General features: G+C 37.7%; 1 protein-coding gene across 1 annotated transcript in view; it reads left to right on the plus strand.

The window, feature by feature from the left end:
• SHTN1 (shootin 1) overlaps positions 1-18,406 on the plus strand; it is a 118,112-nt gene that overhangs the window by 8,776 nt on the left and 90,930 nt on the right. The window contains exon 2 of the mRNA XM_036735333.1: positions 5,524-5,576. Within this exon, the coding sequence (XP_036591228.1) occupies positions 5,524-5,576 (53 nt within the window). The remainder of the gene's footprint in view (positions 1-5,523; positions 5,577-18,406) is intronic.

Raw genomic sequence — 18,406 nt, forward strand, 5'->3', positions numbered from 1 at the left:
CATTGTTAGAGCCAGCTGTGTAGCATGGTGGATAGAGTGTTAGACTTGGAGTCAGGAAGACCTGAGTTTAAATTCTGTCTGAGCCACAACTCCAAATAATCCCTTCACCTCTATCTGCCTTAGTTTTCTCATCTATAAAATGGGGGTAATATTGGCACCTATCTCCCAGGTGAAGATCAAATGAGATAAAGCATGTAAAGTGCTTCGCAAACCTTAAATCTCTTTATCATGGTAGTTGTTGTTGTTATCATTATTATTACAACTAGTAGAAAAAGCAGTTAGCTAACATTTATATAGCACATTGATTCCTTGTATTACAGAGGAGCATCAAAATTAATGTACAATCTAGAACAATGAAATTTTAAATCTAATTTTGTCATCATATCTGACTATATTTTGACTTTCATCCTTTGTAACTGGGGCTACGTAGCCTTTACTTTTGTTCTACTCATGAGAGAAAGCATGCTGATGTATGACATAGAAAACTCTTAACTTTTATTTCCAATCCTGGCTTTGCTGCTTGCCACCTTAAGATTTGGCGCATCTCATTTAACTTCTTAGGGCCCCTGTGTCCCCATGTGCAAGGCTCTTCTTAGAGTTCTATTTTAAAAGTATAACATCAGGTTTCTATATGGAGAAGCATAATGTGGACAGTTAAACTTTAGGATCATTTTGGGGATTTTTAGTTACCCAATTTTTGGCTATTTTATTTAGTTAAATTGGAGAGCCTTGCCTATACTTTATTGATGGTACTTCATTATTATTAGAGAAAGTACTGTGTACTTCCCAGAGAACCACTGAATTTCACAGTTGCCATTAATTTCTTTCCAGATGTGATTTCAGTAGGTCACCTTTGTTATTTGATCATATTCTAACAGTGCTTTCTCCCTGCCTCCCTAATGCTTTAATTAACAAGGTAGGTATAAATAGCTCTTCTTTCTTTAGTTCTGGCTTTAAGTGCAGAACCCATTGGTATCTGTGTAGAAAGGACTAGTGTCCTAATTGAACAGAGTCTTTTATGACTAAGGTCCTTATTCACCATTAGGGGAAGAGGAAAAATCATTTCCTTCTTGTACCATTGTTAGGAGGTGTTTCTGTATTCTGTCTTTCTCAGATATACATGCTGATCCTATGAACATTCACTTTAGAACATCTCATTTTAGGCAGTGAATTTCAGGTTATATTCGATGGTCATAGAAGACTTTATTTTTCTTAGATTTTCTCATCCTAAAACATAGTGGATGGGACATGGGTAGTCTTTTATTATTCTTTGGCCAAGTCTTGTGTGATAGAGTTGAGCCAAATCAAGGAGACAGTGTGGTCTAGTAGAAAGAGGGCTTTGAGTCAGGAGACCTGTTTATTAATCTTGGCCCTCCCTCCCTTACCTGATTGTTATAGGGATAAAATTAACTAGTATGTTGGGATCTTGCACAGGAAATGTAGAAGTACTACTTAAAAAACACCTGCACCATTTAATTATAGTCTATAGGTCCTGAGTCATATTCCATTGCCAATTAGGATGAGTACCTAATGATCTCTAAGCTGTTAAATTCTCTTGATTTCCATGATAGAACTTATGGTGAAAAAAACTTCTCCTTAGTGTTACTTAATATTGAGGAATAAAGAATCAACTTCACTCTTGAAGCAGGTTTCCCTTATTTTCTTTGGTTTGCTTTTATATTGTTTAACTTTTCTTCCCATTCTTTTGAACACTGTAGGTGCTCAGTAAATGCCTATAGTTTCAATGAGTATTTATTAAATACCTACTGTATGCCAGGCACTGTGCTAAACACTGGGGATGCAAAAAGAGACAAAAAACAGTCACTGCCCTCAAGGAGCCCACATTGTAATGGGGGGAGACAACAAGCAAAGAAATGTGTTCAAACAAGCAATGTACAAGATGTATAAGAAATAATTAACAGGGGGAAGGCACTAGAATTAAGAGGGGTTGGGGAAGGCTGCCTGTAGAAGGCAGGATTTTAGTTGGGACTTATAGGAAGCTGGGAAGTCCAGTCGAATGTAGATTTTTCCCTCATTCTTTTATCTTAGATATGTTTCCATTTTCATCTCTGCTACTTCACTTTCTTTGCTCCTCTAATTATTTTCCATTGACTCTTCCCAGTACCCCTTTCTTATAGTTAAAACAGCGTCACCTACTGCAGATCAAAACTCCTTTTTATTAGTCACCTTATCCTCTACCTCTGTAGGCCAGCACTGCAAGAGGAAGTTATACACTTTGGGTTTTCCTGAGGAGTGTGTATCTTTTCACGTGAAGAATGTGAAAGCCTGGTGGATGGATTGGAAACTGGAGATAGACTGGCAAGGCTTCCTGGCGTGCTAGAGATTTCCTTACATTCTGGGGTTAAAATGAGTCTTTAGCATTAACAAATTGAAAAAAGAGCAGACTGTACTGTGAGAACTTACTCTAAGACAAAAATGGTGATAGCTCCCTTTTATTGTTTCACCCAAACCAGTTAATGCATGGTATAGCATTGTTGGCTGAGGATGGAGAAGGGGAGTGTGTGTGTGTGTGTGTGTGTGTGTGTGAAGAAGAGAGAAAGAGAAGAGATAAGGGGAGGGAGACAGAAAAGGAAGGAGAGACAGAGGGATAAGAGAAGGAAAGGGAAGGAGGGAGAGACAGAGACAGAGAGGAAGAGGAGGAGGAGGAAGAGGAAGGGGAGAGTCAGAGAGAGATTAGAGAGAGAGAGATGAGGGAAGAGGGAGAGAGAGAGAGACATACAGTGGAGGGAAAAAGATGGGAGAGATGAGGAAGGGAGAGAGAAGAGAGGGGAGGAAACAGAGAAGAGAGACAGGGAGAGAGAGAGGGAAAGTGAGAGGGAGAGAGAATTAAATTTCTGAGATAGATTAGTGTCCATGGTCATAAGCTTGTTGTAGGTTTGAAGAGTAATTCAAAACATGAATACGAATTTCTTTTCTTTCTTTCTTTCTTTTTTTAATGGACATTCCCCACCCACCCCCATCTTTCCCCCCGTGGCTCTCTTTCCCTTACCCTTTGGCTCTCATTTCCCGTATCTCCCCTTCCTGCCCACAACCTTAAAAAATAGTTGCACGTAGTCATTTACAAGAAAACATGTTTTCACCTGATGTCCATTAAGACACCATAGGTGAAGGGTTCTTAATTAATGCTTTCCATAAAGACCTAGTAATTGAGGGAATCAACAGTGTTCCATCTGGGTGCTATCAGCCATATAAAGGGAAGAATACTATAGTGTGATAAAGAAAGCTTTCAAACATCTATCAGATGTGTTAAATAGGAAAAAAGAAAAGAAGAGAAAAATAACTCCTTAGTGCCTTTATGAGATCATGATTCTGTAAGCCTTTATTATGGCATGCATAACCACAGACTAGGTTACTAGGAATGGGATGGTAAATAAATTTTGACTTTTCAACTTAATTTCCAGCCACTTTTGAATACTAAATGACCAGCTAAAGTTTCTTTATTTCTGTTTTCTTTTCTTTTTAAATGGACGCTGTGAAATACTGGAATTAGAATTGCTCAATTTCTTGACAATGTATAAAGAATTTTCTTTGAAACAACCATTCAAAGTAGGTAGTAGATGAACAGATGAGGAGAGTAAAGCTCAGAGAAGTTATTTGATTTGTCACAATACTAGTAAGTAGTGGACCCAGGACTTGAACCCAAGTTCTACTGACTTCGATCTAAGTTTAGGACCCTTCCCATTTTGCCATACTAAGGCTGATATAATGTACCAATTGTTAATAAGGGGCTTTAGCATTTCTTTTATTATTTTTTGATAATGGCACCTCATCAGTTTGAAAGTCATCTTCTTTAGCCAACTGCTTCATAAGGTAAACTTTGGGGAAAATGTCCTTTTTTCTTTACAGTTGGGGAAAATAAGGAAAGAACAATAGAGGTTTTGTGTTTCCTTTAGATGCTGTTGTGGTTTCACGGTTTCTGCTGGTTTGGGGTTTGCTTTACATCATTTTGAATTTTAATTATTTGTGTAACCATGTCACAGGAGGCATTCTTATCCCTTTAGGTTGCTTCTACAGGAAACCAAAATTATTTCTCTCCAATAAATTAGCTAAATGTTGCATTTAGGATCACAGGACCTGAGTTCGAATCTCAGCTGTGTCTCTTACTACTACCTTAGCCTTCTGGGCTTCGGTTTCTTTATCTTTAAAAGGGAGGTGCTTGGGGTGAGAGGGGATAAGATGACCTCTGAGGTCCCTTCAGGCTCTAGATCCATAACTCCTGTGAGCTGTTCTCAGATTTCCCTTACCTCTGGTAGTTGGAAGCAAACACCTGTAGCACTAATGGCAAACAAAGGTTCAGGTAATCGATGGTATTGAGAAGCTGTGGGTTTTTGTTGTTGCCGTTGCTACTGTTGTTATTATTTTTAAACTCATTTCCTTACTTTCCCCTCTAGACACGCCATAGACTTTTTTTTTGTGCATGCAGATCCTCTTTAAGACATTATTTAAACTCTGAATTGCAGTGGAATTTTTCAGTAGATCAAGAAAGTCATTAGTATTAATTAAGTGTTGGAATCCTGGAATTTGTTGCATGTAGTAGAGTGGAATGGGAAGCAGATAACCATTAGGCTAAATGGTTTTCTTAAGCCCTACCTTTGATATGCTTAAATAGAATGCCAGGTATGATGGGAACCTTAGAAACATTGTGTTCGAATCTTCTCATTTTACAGATGATGAAACTGAAGTTGGAGGATGTTCTATAACAATTGGTCTCATCCATTCTCTTCCTTTTGGCTCTCTAGTTTCCGTTCTCTCCTTCAAAGCCTTCAATTTTGCATGCCTGAACTTTAGGTACGGGCCATGGAATTTGTCTTTGTGAGTTTATTAAACTTTGGTTTCTTTGACTTTCTAGGTGCATTTATCTATTAGTGTGTGTTCTGAAATAAAAATAATTTTGGGAGTGCTAAAGAGGCCAAAATCTTTGGTATGAATCACCCTTGTTAGAATGATATTTTTGTATTGTTCATTTGACAGCAACTAATACACTGTGGGTTGCCAGCTAAATTTTAATATATAATCAAATACTGACTAATTTGAGTGCTTGAGGTGTTAAAACTCAGTTGAAAGTGGGCAGTCCTTTTTTATTTCTGTATATAGGAAGTCTTTGTAAAACCTGTGAGTCATTTTTCTGACTTGATAAATAGAGTTTAATGAATAGCATATAATCTTGGTTTGATAATTGAGGATGTTGCAGTGGCCAACGGTCATGGATTTGGAACTGAATTCTCAGTGCGGAGGACTGGAGGTACAAGGGATTGGGCTAAATTTATCCTAATCTAATTTAATTGCCTGGAAGTTGTTTTGTTGTTGTTTTCAACAAATTTATACTGTGACTTTTTCTCCTTGATAATTGCCTCTTCCTCCTACAAATGGACTGGTTGGGGGAAATACAGATAATTAAAGGTTCTGACCTTCTGGATTCAGATGAATGAAATTTAAATTTAATAAGCTTGATTATTTTTCATTTCTGAGTGTTATAATGTTGTTTTCCCTCTTCTCTTATAGCAATTGGTGAATATGAAGATCTTAAAGCTGAAAACAAGAAAACAAAAGAGAAGGTTTGTCTTTCATAATGTTTGGTGATTTAAAAATATTCTATATTTTTCACTTCTAATTCTGCTTCTCCATCTTTCCAAAAGGCTGGGTTGCAAAGCTCATTGTTCTATTACCTATTTCAGCTCAGAATGAATGAGGGTAGATTTTTTTTTCCTGCATGTGTTTTTCAAACTGAATGTCAACTACAGGCACCAGATGGTAAAGAATAGCAGACATGTCACACAGTGTGTGCAGTTCTGTGAGATTAACTACATGATGCAAATGTGTAGCATGGCACATGAGCTTGAAGAAATGTGCTTTCTTTCAGTAACTAGATTGTACCTGTTAGAGGTAGGCACTAAGTCCCCAGAGACTTAAGCTTTAGGACTTTGGTCCAAATCCTGGAGGAAATTTTTCTGTACTTTTTCTTTTGATACTTAGAGTAAATGACTCCAGAAGTCTTTTCTGTCTCTGCTTACTCTGAATATAGTAATTGTAAATCTGTAAGTTAAAAAAAATGCTTGGCACAAAATGGAAATTGGAAGCTTTGTGCAAGAGGTTTTTATTATTGGCTTTTATACAGTTGAAAAATAATTTTCTTCTACTTCCCCCCATAAAATTGTCTCCTTGATGATTGTGAGCATGTGTTAACAAATTTTTTTTCTTGAAATAACACAAGATGACAGATTGGAGGGAAGTAATATCTAGAGACCAAAGACAAAGAGAGAAAAATAGAGAGTTTGATTAGAAAGAGATGGAGGAAAGGGAAAAGAGAGGCAGCGGTGATCAAAAAGGCCCCTTGGATATCATTTCTTATCATCCCTCCCAAATTTCTTGAGACTTGAAGGCAAGGACCATATCTTATTTACTTTGTAAATAAGCTTATCATTTCATGGAGAAGGTATGCATTCTTTCTGATGAACAGGTGGATAGCATTTCAAAATTAGACACGATCTCAGCTCTAGAATGGGTGAGTGACTTTGCCAAGGGCACATAATTTAATGTGGTTATATCTGGACTCTATGGTACCTGGGTCGGCGGGGATGGCTAATCACTTCTTCCCTTCCACACAAAATTCAAAGATAAAAACAAAGTTGCTAAATCTGCACCTATGTCATACACTAGCATAATTACCTAATTTTGGAGCTACCTAATTTGTGGACATGAAATGTGTGTGTGTGTGTGTGTGTGTATAGTATATGTATTATGTACACCCATATACATATATTTATACACATATGAATATGATATATAATTATATTATGCACATGTAACTGTGTGTATATGTATGTATGTGTGTATATACATGCATGTGTATATACATATGTGTGTGTATGTATGTCTGTGTGTATACGTACACTTACGTATATGAAAACCCAGCAAAGGAAACTGAGAAGGAGTGGTCAGATTGGTAGAAAGAGAATCAAGAAAGATCAATGTCATAAAAACTCAGGGGAAAGAGAGTATTTAGGAGAAGATGACCAACAGTGTCAGATAATGCAGAGAGGTCAAGAAGGATAAGAAAAGGGCATTAGATTGGGTAATTAAAATTTGATCATTGGTAACTTTGGACAGAAAGCTTTTAATTGAAAGTCCCGAAGCCACATTACATAAGAGGGTTTAGAAGAGAGGATGTAGAGGCACAGAATATAGACTTCCCGCCCCCCCCCCGTTTCCCTGAGAAGAAGAGGAAAGAGGATATAGTAGGAGCAAGTGGGGGCTTTTTAAAGATTGGGGAAGCATGGATGTGTTTGTCAGCCAATGGAAGAAACCTGTAGATGGGGAAAGATTAAATAGACTGAAGATGATAATGGGAGCAATATGCTAGAGAAAACATGAAGGAATAGGAGGAAGGGTGCATGTAGAATGGTTGGCTTTGGGAAGAAGGGGCACTGCTTCATCAGAGGTAGAAGTGTAGGAGGAGATATTTAATGATGATGTCATAGAGATATGAGATGAGGAGAAGAGGGAACTCTTGGCAAATGACCTCAGTTTTTAAAAATGAAGTATTAGGCAAAGTCCTCAGCTTGGAGATGGGTGTACCGTGAGAGGCTTGAGGAGAAATGAGAAGGTTTGGAATATATGTTGTGGTGAGTATGATGGATCAGAGGTGTCTAATTTGCAAGCAGCCACAAGGGCTGTGAGAACCAGATTAAATGTAATTGGGAAATTTTTAATAAAATTAACAAAAATTCAATACAACCAATGCTGCTTGTAGCTGCTGTGGAGGTGTAAGGCCAATAACACCAGCACACAGGAGGGCTGCTAGCACAGGTTCTTTGATCTGCTTTTCTAAGGAAAGCAACTTTAAGTGGTTTACAATCTCATTTTAATTAAACATACATATATCCTTCACTTGAAAAAGTTAGCTCCCAGAATTTCAAAGAAAACACAAACAGAAATTACAAGCAGAAATTATAAACAGAGAAAATAACACGAGTCAACAGACAGGACTTCTAGCTGTCTGACCATTACATACATACATACATAGTTACCAGAGAGAGAAGCACCAACATCTGGGTTTTCAAAGCCGGGGACTCCTTAATGGCTACCCTGAGTCTTTCCTGGCCAAATCACACGAACACTCTTCCAATGAGTGAGCCCCCCCACAAAACGCTAACCTTAGAGTATATATACACTTCTTCAGGGTCCAAGGGCATCACAACCATGTAACTCAAACTCTTGTGACTTAGGCTTTCTTGTGACTTAAGCAGGTCATCAAAGACTCTTGATTCAAACAAAGGCAAGGCTCAATCAAAGGCGCTTGATTCAGCACTAAGTGCTGAAAAGTACTCCAAAAGGAAAAACAGCAAAAGTCCCACTTTGCCTGCCATTACACATAGATAATGTCAGTTTGTGGTTTTGTAAGTAAATATGCAGCCTGCAGGGATTCATTTCTATTTGAGTTCAACACCACCAGGATAGCTGATTGATTAGGAAAGAATAGGATTTTGTTGTCACAGTGAAGTCCCATTTGAGATTAGATAACCTAAATTTGTTGTGGACCCATGGGTCATGACTTCTCCCAGTTGCATTCAGTAGCACGGAATAAGAGTGAAAGAGGCAGATGGTGGAATTAACACAGGACTGGGGTTTGATTAGCAGTAAGACAAGAAGAAAATGCAGGTGTACCTAGCCACATTTTCCTAACACTTGGACAGCTTCCTCTGCTGGGAATCCTACACAAATCTAAATTCCTAGAAAGAAAAGAGGCTAAGAAAGCATTAGAAGAGTTCTTATTCAATAATTGGATTTGATCATTCTTGTCTGCCTGCCCAATGACATAGGGCAAAGGAAAAGGCAACAACGGAGTGGGAAAGCAAGGGGAACTCATTGCGTCAGCAAAAGGAAGGGGCGATGACAGTGTTATAACATTATCATTCCTTACATTTATGTTTTGCCATTTATAAAATAATTCTTTCACGTGTATTTTTTTATTTGATTACAGACTCAAAGAATATTAGAGTTGGGGAGGGCCTCAAAATCCATCTTGTTCATTTTATACCTGACCAAGAATCCCCTCAGCCACAAATCCAATAAATGGTCTTCCAATCTGTGGTTGAAAACTTCCAGTGGAGAGTGAGTTCAGTACCGGTGTGGGGCAGCCAGTTCCTCTCTGGACAGCTCAAATTCTCTGTTCTCTAATTATCAGGAAATTTCAAGCCTGCATTTGCCTCTTTGTACCTTCCATATATTTTCCCTAGTCCTTCCATCTGGAGCAAATTTCACATGAAATACTTGAAAATAGCTGTCACATAATAGTAACAATAGCTAAGATTTCACATCACTTTAAGGTTTGCAAAGCACTTGATATGCATATGTGAATATGTATATATACAATCTCATTTCATCCTCAACAACCCTGGCAAGTGGGTGCTATTATTAATTCCATCTCACATTGAGGCAGGTAAAGTTCAAATTGACTTATCCAAGGTCACTGAACTACCAAGTGTCTGAAACTGAATTTGAACTTAGGTCTTTCTAACTCCAGGTCTAGCATTCTATCCACTATGTCATCTTGCCACTATCTTCAGTTCTTTTAATCAATATTTACATGTCATGATCTTAGGGTCCTTGAGCATTCTAGTAAACTTTTGGAGAATATTCTCTAGCTCATCACTAGCATTCCTAAAATGGGGTGCCTGGAAATGACAGTAGCATTCCAGGTGTGTTCTTACTATAGCAGAGCATATGAGAACCGTCAACTCTTGTAGTCCTGGACACCATATCTCACTTAAGGTAGCCAATGATTGCATTCGTTTTTATTGCCACAGTGTCACTGTTAGCTCTTATTCACTTTGGAATCCATCAGAACCCCCAGATATTTTCTCAGATGAACTGAGGGCCATTCTTTTAGGCAAGGTTTAGACTAGATGGCCTCCTAAGATCCCTTTCAACTCTGAAATTCTGTGCTTGCTGATTAGCCACACTTTCCCGATCTTGTATTTGTAAAGCAGATTTTTTTAACCCAAATAAAAAATTTCACATTTATCCCTACTCAATCTCATCTTATTAAATTTGGCCCAACATCCTAGCCTATTGGGTTCTTGTCACCTAAGATTTTGGGCTATCCCTCCCAGCTTTGTACCATCCAGTCACAGTTCATTGAGGTAAGGGAGGGTAGGTATGAATATCTCTATTATATAGATGAAGAAATTAAGTGTCAAGTTAAGTAAGTTGCAAATCATGGAAGTGGCAGCATGGTATGATAGATAGAGTTTTGAACTTGGAGCCAGCAAGACCTGGGTTCGTATCCCACCTCAGACACCAGCTGCATGACTGTGAGCAGATTGCTTAACCTCCCTTGGCTTCAGTTCTTCAACAGTAAGTCAAATGAGGGTGTTCTGCCACATGGCCTCTGTGGTCCTTTCCAGCTCTTAATCTGTGCTTGTTGATCTAGGATTTGAATCCAGTTCTGACTCTGTTTCCAGTATATTTTGTGAAGGACAAAATTTAGAAGAAAAAAGATAACATGACCATAAGAATGGATAACATTTCTGTGTTGTTTCCTCTTTTCTTATCCTTGTTCATTTGTGGGCCTGGATCTGAGCCTTGGGTAGAGTAAGTGTTTAATAAATATTTGTTGAATAAGTGAATCAAATGAATGGGAATCGATCATAAGTGTTTCCTGAAATCGTGAGCATAGTTTTCCCTTCCTGTTGTACCAAGGGTAGATGCAGTTTGCCTACTCTAGGCACAGATGACCAAAAATACTGACAGAGGGGTGATGGAGGGGATCGAGGTTTTGAATGAGGGAAACAAGCCTGCTGGAGAACCCTAATTTGAGCCTTTTGTCCTTAGAACTTACGTGACACTTAACTGTCAGTCATTCCCTTATATTGCCTCGTACTGATGTCTGTTTATAGTTATGTCCTAGCTACCCAAGTGGACTATAAACCCCTTGAGAACATGGATTGTATCTTCTGCTGCTTCTCTGTCCTCAGTGCCTAACATAGTATCTTGTGTATATTAGGTTCAGTGTCATAGATTTAGAGGTGGAAAGGACCACAGAGATCATCTAGTTCAACACTCACATTCTGCAGAGGAGGTATCCAAAACCATGGAGGTTAATTGCCTAAGGTTCCACAGGTTGTATATCATGACCGGCCTGGATAGTATGTAATGAATAGCCTAGATTCAAATCCAGGTCTTTTGCGTTCAAGTCCACCTCCCTTTCCACTGTACCATGTTGCTCCTACATGAAGATTAAAACCGGCATTTCTTAAATGGTGGGTCTTAACCCCATATGGGGTCTTGAAGAATTTGGTACCAGTAACAGGTTTCTCAACACGCAAGGACCAAAAATTGATTCAAAATCAAATGCATGATGAATCCGAGGTGTTTCTAATAGCCCTTGCCCATGTTACATTGCACAACTTTCCTGCAGTCTTGGTTGTTACCACAAAGCATAGGCACTTGCATTGCACGTGCCCTCAGACCATGCAGCACCAACTAACAAATGGGAAAAGAGGTTGTCAGTGGAAAAAGTTTAAGAAGCCCTGATTTAAACAGAACAGGACCTAGTTATTACAGTGGTGCTTTAAATGAACCACCTGTTCAGAAAACTCTGACTTTAGACGTAAAACATACCATTTTGTTACAGGAGCATATGATTGAACGTGGAATTAATTTACCTCAGACCATTAACTATTTACATATCTCTCTACATGGAGTATAGGTCAGCTTCCATCATATCCATGCACAGTATGTATTATTGATCTGTTTCTGTGCTAGTTCTTCAAAAATAACTATTAACAGAAATGAGAAGAAAGGGTAAGAGACCAGTGTGGTTGATTGGGTGCAACAAAGTGGAGTGGTTTCAAGTTCCCAATGTACTGTTTATTAGGCTCTGTTAAAAGACAAGCCATTTTATTATTATAGATCTTTACCAAAAGGAGGGAGTATATTGCTATGGAAAAAACCATGTAATAAAAGCCTTTTATCCAGAGTAGAAAGAGTAAAAGCAGCTTTAGTTCTAGCAATGGCAAATGGAGAATCTCATTCCCTCTCATCAGAGCAGTTCTCTTATGTCCATGACTGGCTAACCCTTTTGCAATGACCCACAAATACCCCCTATATCAAAGATGTTTAATTTCAATTATCAGGGATAAGGAGGACCAAATAAACTCCCCTTCCCCATCTTTTTTTTTTTACCACATACTTTAATGTGGGGATAATTTTTGTTTTAGAGGAGAAAAAGATCAGATTCCTTTTTGTTTGTCTCTCTTTAGACAAATGAATGAAAAGAGCATTTATTAAAGGTCTACTATGTGCCAGGTACTGTCATAGGTACTGATGATAGAAATGCAAAACTCAGATATTTCCTGCTACCAAGAAACTTGTAATTTTCTTATTTTGTTTTGTTTTTAAATTAACGAACATTTGTTATCTCTTCCTTTTACTCCCACCCTTAACTTAAAAGAAAGAAGAGCAAAACCTTTGTAACAATTATGCCATAGTCAAGCAAGAAAAATTCCTAAATTGTTCATGTCTAAAAATCTTTATCTCATTCTGCATCTTGAATCTATTGTTCTCTGTCAGGAGATAGGTAACATGAGTCATCATTGGTTTTCCCAGTCATGGTTAGTCATTGCATTGATCAGAGATCTTAAGGCTTTCAAAGTAGTGTGTCTTTATGATACTGTTATTGCGTAAATTGCTCCTCTGGTTCTGCTCACTTCACTCTGCATCATTTCATATAGACCTTTCCAGGTTTCTCTGAATTATCTCTATTGTAATTTCTTATGGAATAACAGTTTTCTATTATATTCATATACCATAATTGTTCATCGATTCTCTAACTAATGGGTACACCTGTTTGCCACTATGAAATGAGCTGTTATAAATGTTTTTGTATAAATGGCTCCTCTTCTTGTCTTGATCTCTTTGGAGTATGAGCCTAGAAGAGTACAGTAGGTTAAAGGATGTGCACCATTTGGTGCATTTTGGAGCATAGCACCTCATTGCTTTCCAGCATGGCTAGACCAATTACCAGTTTACAAGCAGCTTACATTCTAATAGTGGGAACTAGCATGTATGGGAGATTTGAAGCTAGGGAAAGGAGTTTCGGTTTGGGAAGTCATAGAGATTTCAAGAGCAGCCATAGCACAATCAGTTGTTATATCCTTTCCGGTAACAATAGTGGTATTGATTTGATTACTGTTCTTAGAGCAATAAGTGGAAATAGGGAGAGGGGTATGTGTATGGTATCAGGGTAGATGGCAAGATGATTGAGCAAACTCTGGTTTCCTAGTAGATCACTCTGTGGCATATGAAGAGGGACTAACTATGTATAGTTGGTTAGGTATTTTTGTCCTTGTCTACCACTCAGCATAATTCACCCATAGGGTGGAGTTTCACAGCTAAGGAATATATGACTGGCAAGAAGTAGTGACCTTTCCATCTCTGGGCCAGGCTCATTTATATTGTATGTCCAGAATATATGTACTGGTGAACTAAAGAGTTAACAGACATCCTTGATAGTGAGTTGGCCTTAGCATCAATTGAAAAAACTACTTGAGCCGATATCCATATCCAGGGGCTCCACTTTAATGCTGAATTTTTTTTTAAATGCCAGAGGAATGAAACTTGTAGATGAGGTGGAGCTATCTTGTCTTAAGTTTGGCCATATTTCTTTTTCACTACTCTTGTCAGGAAGCTATAAAAATGTCAAAAGACCATATGTTCGGTCAGTCAGTGCATATTTAATAAATGCTTATTATGTGCCAGGCACTGTGCTACGTGCTGGGGATATAAAAGCAAAAGACAGTCCCTGCCCTGAAGGAGCTGACATTCTAAAGGGAGAGACAGCAAGCAAATAAATATGTAAAATAAGCTATGTACAGAATAAATAAGAAAATAATTGAAGAATTAAGAGGGAATGGGAAAGGCTTCTGATAGAAGATAGGATTTTAGTTGGGACTTTCTGAAACCAGTAGGCAGATATGAGGGAGAGCGTTTCAGGCATGGGGGGCCAGAGCCAGGAGCCAGGAGATGGAGTAACTTGTTCGTGGAAAAGCAAGGAGGCCAATGTCACCGAATTGAAGAGTACGTTTGGGGGTAAGATTAAGGTATAAGAAGACTGGGAAGTTTCAGTGGGTACATAATTACCTGAGGAAAGGGGATCATTCTTAAAGTAGAATTATTCCTGATGACTGAAGAGCACATATTTTGTCCTCTTCAGTGTTGCTATTCATTTGCTCAGTTTTTGATTATTAGTATATGAATTCTTAACTCTGCCAGAAATTCAATGACCCTGGGTAAGTCACTACTTAATATTATCCAGAGTATATTCTTAATCTCAGACTTAACCACACAATGTTCTTTTAAAGTCACTACTTGTTAGTTCTGTATTCAAAATAGGAAACTCATTTTGACACTTCAGATCAATTATATCATCAGTATGGACACTAGAATAGATCAAAATGTATCAATGTCTTCTTATCCTATGTGATTCTTATCCATGTCTTTCCATAAATCTTCCGTGGGTTCTCCCCAATGGTAGGTTGTTCTGGTTTTTTTTTAATATTTTATGAATACTGGCATGGTTCTTGAGCTATCCATCTGTTATAGCTCCTACCTACTACATGACATCTCCTTTTATGGAGATACATATTCTCAGTGATGTCGAAGAGAGTTGGTGTAAATGACAAGTCATGGTTGGCAGTCAGCAGCAGCCTACTTTCACCACCCACTATATTTGTTTCCATTTCCCTTTGTGTCTCCAGTAGGCTCGATTTTTTTGATATTGTGTCATTTCCATAATTTGTAGGCATATAACATCACTGAGAAGAAGTCAGTGTTAAAAAGGATATGGTGTTTTGTGGTAGCAGACAGTTCTGAATCATTGAAAGTGATGGACAGTTTCACAAATATTGTTTAGACATAGCAACTCCTATGTAATTATCTCTGGGTCATATTTATCTGCCATGCCTGTCTAATGTATTTATATTGATGAATGAAGAGTGAGGTCTACTGAGCTGGGAACTAGCTTCAGATTCAGGAAGATATAGATTCAAGTGCCCTCTTTGACCTACCTCTCTAGATGGCTCTCTAAGGCTATAAATTGCATTTATAATATATAATCTAATCTGCATTGGTAGATATTTTCCTTACCCAGAATTCCTCACATAAGTGAAATCACAAGTCCAAACAAAAAAAAACACAACCTAAAACCCAAACCCTCATTCTATTGGCTGCTCATCCAACTACATGCCATAATCTGTGAGATACACATGCTTCATACACTCAGTTTTTCTTCCTCAGATTGCCAGGCCCACATCTTTTAGTGATCATGGCCCTTAAAGTAGCCCTATGCCATTGATAGGCTTTAACTCCATCCAGGAACAGTAATACCAAGAGAATCTCACCAATCTATTAATCAATCTATTTATAATTTGCTCAGGACAAACTCTAAATATGACTCTAAATATCTCGAGTGAGCAGACATCTCCCTGGGCAATGCCTTGCTTGATGTTGATACTCATGTTATCATTGCCAATTATTTCTGTGACTGAGTCTTTTGTGGACTCTTGTGTGATCCCAACGTAAGCTTGTGAGACACCTTGTCTGAGGAGATCCCCTAGGGGAGCTTTTATTCCCCCAATCAATGCTGTTTTCATAATCAACATGCATTTATACAAGGGGACAATCATATTTGTCTGTCCTTTTCAGTCACTGTGTGACTGTGAGGGTTTACTATAGAAAATCATTTGGGGAAACCAACTTTTTGGTTATCTTTAATTTTTTTCCACTGAGGGTAGCTTTGTTTGGAGCTTTGACCATTTCCCAGATTTCATAAAGATTTTATAGTGATTGCAAACTTAACGTAATCTTTGAAATGTCCACAGAATTAGGAAGGTAAACTATATCCCTGTCATAATATAAAGCTATATATAAAACAATCTCAAGCAACATGGCATAGTAGAAAGAGGGCTGGTCTTAGAGTCAGAGAGATCTGGGTTTGAATCCTGGCACTGAGACTCTTTAGCTTTGTGATCAGAAGCAGGTAACTTGGGCTTTCAGATTCTCAGTTTCCTTATTTGTAAAATGGAGATAATTGTATTGGTATCATCTACCTCAAAGGATTGTTGGTAACGAATTATTATGTATGGATGTTGTAAACAAATATATAATCACATAATAAACTCTAAAGGTAAATGCCAATGATTTTTTAATTAGCTCCTATTTGGGATGATTTGTTGGGCTGTTACACTGTTAACCTGCTACCTGGGAGTTTACCTGAATTTTGTTTTCATCAATAACTTTGAGGTTGAAGTCAGTACACGTTCATTAAGTTTGCAGATGGACCGATTCAGAAAGGCGAGTAAGACCAAAACTTAATTTGAGAAATTGATGTAGCACATAAATTATGACCAGAACATAAGAGTGTAGATCTCCCTTGCCCATAAAAGATTAAGATTGACATCTGTAAAATGGAGTTGGTTCACCAACATATGGTCAAGGGTGGGAGGGGGGTGGGCCAGTGAAAATTATTGTGCTCCACTGTTCTATTTAAAGTCAACAACAACTTTCTTAATTATATTCTTTCCCTTTTGGAAAACAGCGGAAGGACTAAGTAGGCTTCCAACTAAATAAAAGCTTTAATTTATCATTGCTGACATCATTATACTTGTGTTATCCACACATTTCATTGGCCAATTGTGCAGCCACACAATTGAAGACACATTTTAAAGTCTTTGCTCTTGAGCAAGGGGCTGTATCACAATTGATTGAGGTTTGGAGTTAGCTTTTTTTTTCCTATATGGAAGAAAAGAGAAGGAATGTATGTGTGTGTGGGGTGGGGTAGTGCCAAATCCAAACTGGATTGTAAAACCCCCAGATTTGTCACTAAAAGAGAGAGAACATATTCTGATAGTGATTTCCTTAAAAATGGAAAACATTTGTATTTCGTATGAGGTCCTTAGATTTTTGAAGTGAGTCAGTATCTGAATGCTTGGAGTAGAAGTAGTTCTGGTGATATACTGTAACAGCACATCCGTGGTTTCTGTCACCCTGCCAGGAGCCATGAATGAAAATGGAGAGAGGCAGATACTTTCCAAGACTTATGTTTCAAGAAGCTGGCCATATGATACTGTCTGTGCCTTAGTTGAGTTGTGTATTGTTAAACATTGCCTCCTCTTGTATAGTTTTCAGGAGTAAAGGTTCTAAAGTATTTTATTTTAAAGGATTCAATAAAAATCACTTTAAAAAGCAAGATATGCATCTATTGTGCTAAGTGTTCATGCATAATACATCCATATACATGCAATTTCTTTGAGATAGAATAGCAAGTGGTTGTGCCAGGGGGAAAAAAAAGTAATTACTTAGCAGTTTGAAAGTGAAAATGAGTCTCTTATTAACAGCAATCTATCCAGAAACAAAGAACCAGGATCTCTGTTCTGATGACACGTGTTTCCATCTAACACACAATAAATACCTAGAATTTGGAGAATACAGTAATACAGCTTTAGGGTAGTTCCCACTTCTTATTCCTGTTAAAATTGGAGTGAAACAAAGAACTTCAAAAACATTTAGAAAGAGGGAATGGAGATTAGAAAGAATTTCTTGCAAGTTAAAATAGTTTAATTTATTGTATGCTCTGAATATGTTTGTAGGAATTTATAAATTGTGGTTAAAGTCCAGCCTGAGTTGTCCAAATGAAGCAGTACAATAGTAGTTGTTATTAAAAAGTAATTTGAAGCAGCTTATTCCATATTAGGTAAATATGTATAAATTCTCATCATATTCATACTCTGTATATATATGAAAAGTATACATATTAGTATATATAGGCTCTTCTTTTGAGGGAAAATAAATGAAAAAATCTTAGAGTGGGGAGAGGAAAATGGGAAAGTAGTATAACATAGAACATTTTTTTAAAAAAAAAATAAGTACTCCCTTAGATGCCAAATGCAATCAGTTGTTAGTTCTCCATATTGAGATCAGTCAAGAGGCAACAATGGTTACTGAAAAGAACACTGTACTAAGTTTCAGAAGGTCTGGCTCTGCTCGCATAATCAGGGACAAGAACTTAGCTTCCTGGACCTCAGCCTTTTCATCTGTTAAGTTGATAGTAATACTTATATCTACCTATTTCATAAGATTTTTGTAAGGAAGACATATGGTAGACCAGCTCGTGTGTGTGTGTGTGTGTGTGTGTGCGCGTGTGTGTGTGTGTGTGTGTGTGTGAAAAGATTAGAACTTCTGTTATCACAGAATCAAAGCTTAAATTCTAATCTGCTTCACTTACTAGCTATATGTTTTTAGGGAAGGCAGATCACTTCTCTGGGCTAGTTTTTTCATCTATAAAGAAAAGTGTGGAACTAAATGATTATTATGGCCCCACACACAC

This window comes from Trichosurus vulpecula, chromosome 8, assembly GCF_011100635.1.
Source record: "Trichosurus vulpecula isolate mTriVul1 chromosome 8, mTriVul1.pri, whole genome shotgun sequence".
In the NCBI taxonomy this organism is placed as follows: Eukaryota; Metazoa; Chordata; class Mammalia; order Diprotodontia; family Phalangeridae; genus Trichosurus; species Trichosurus vulpecula.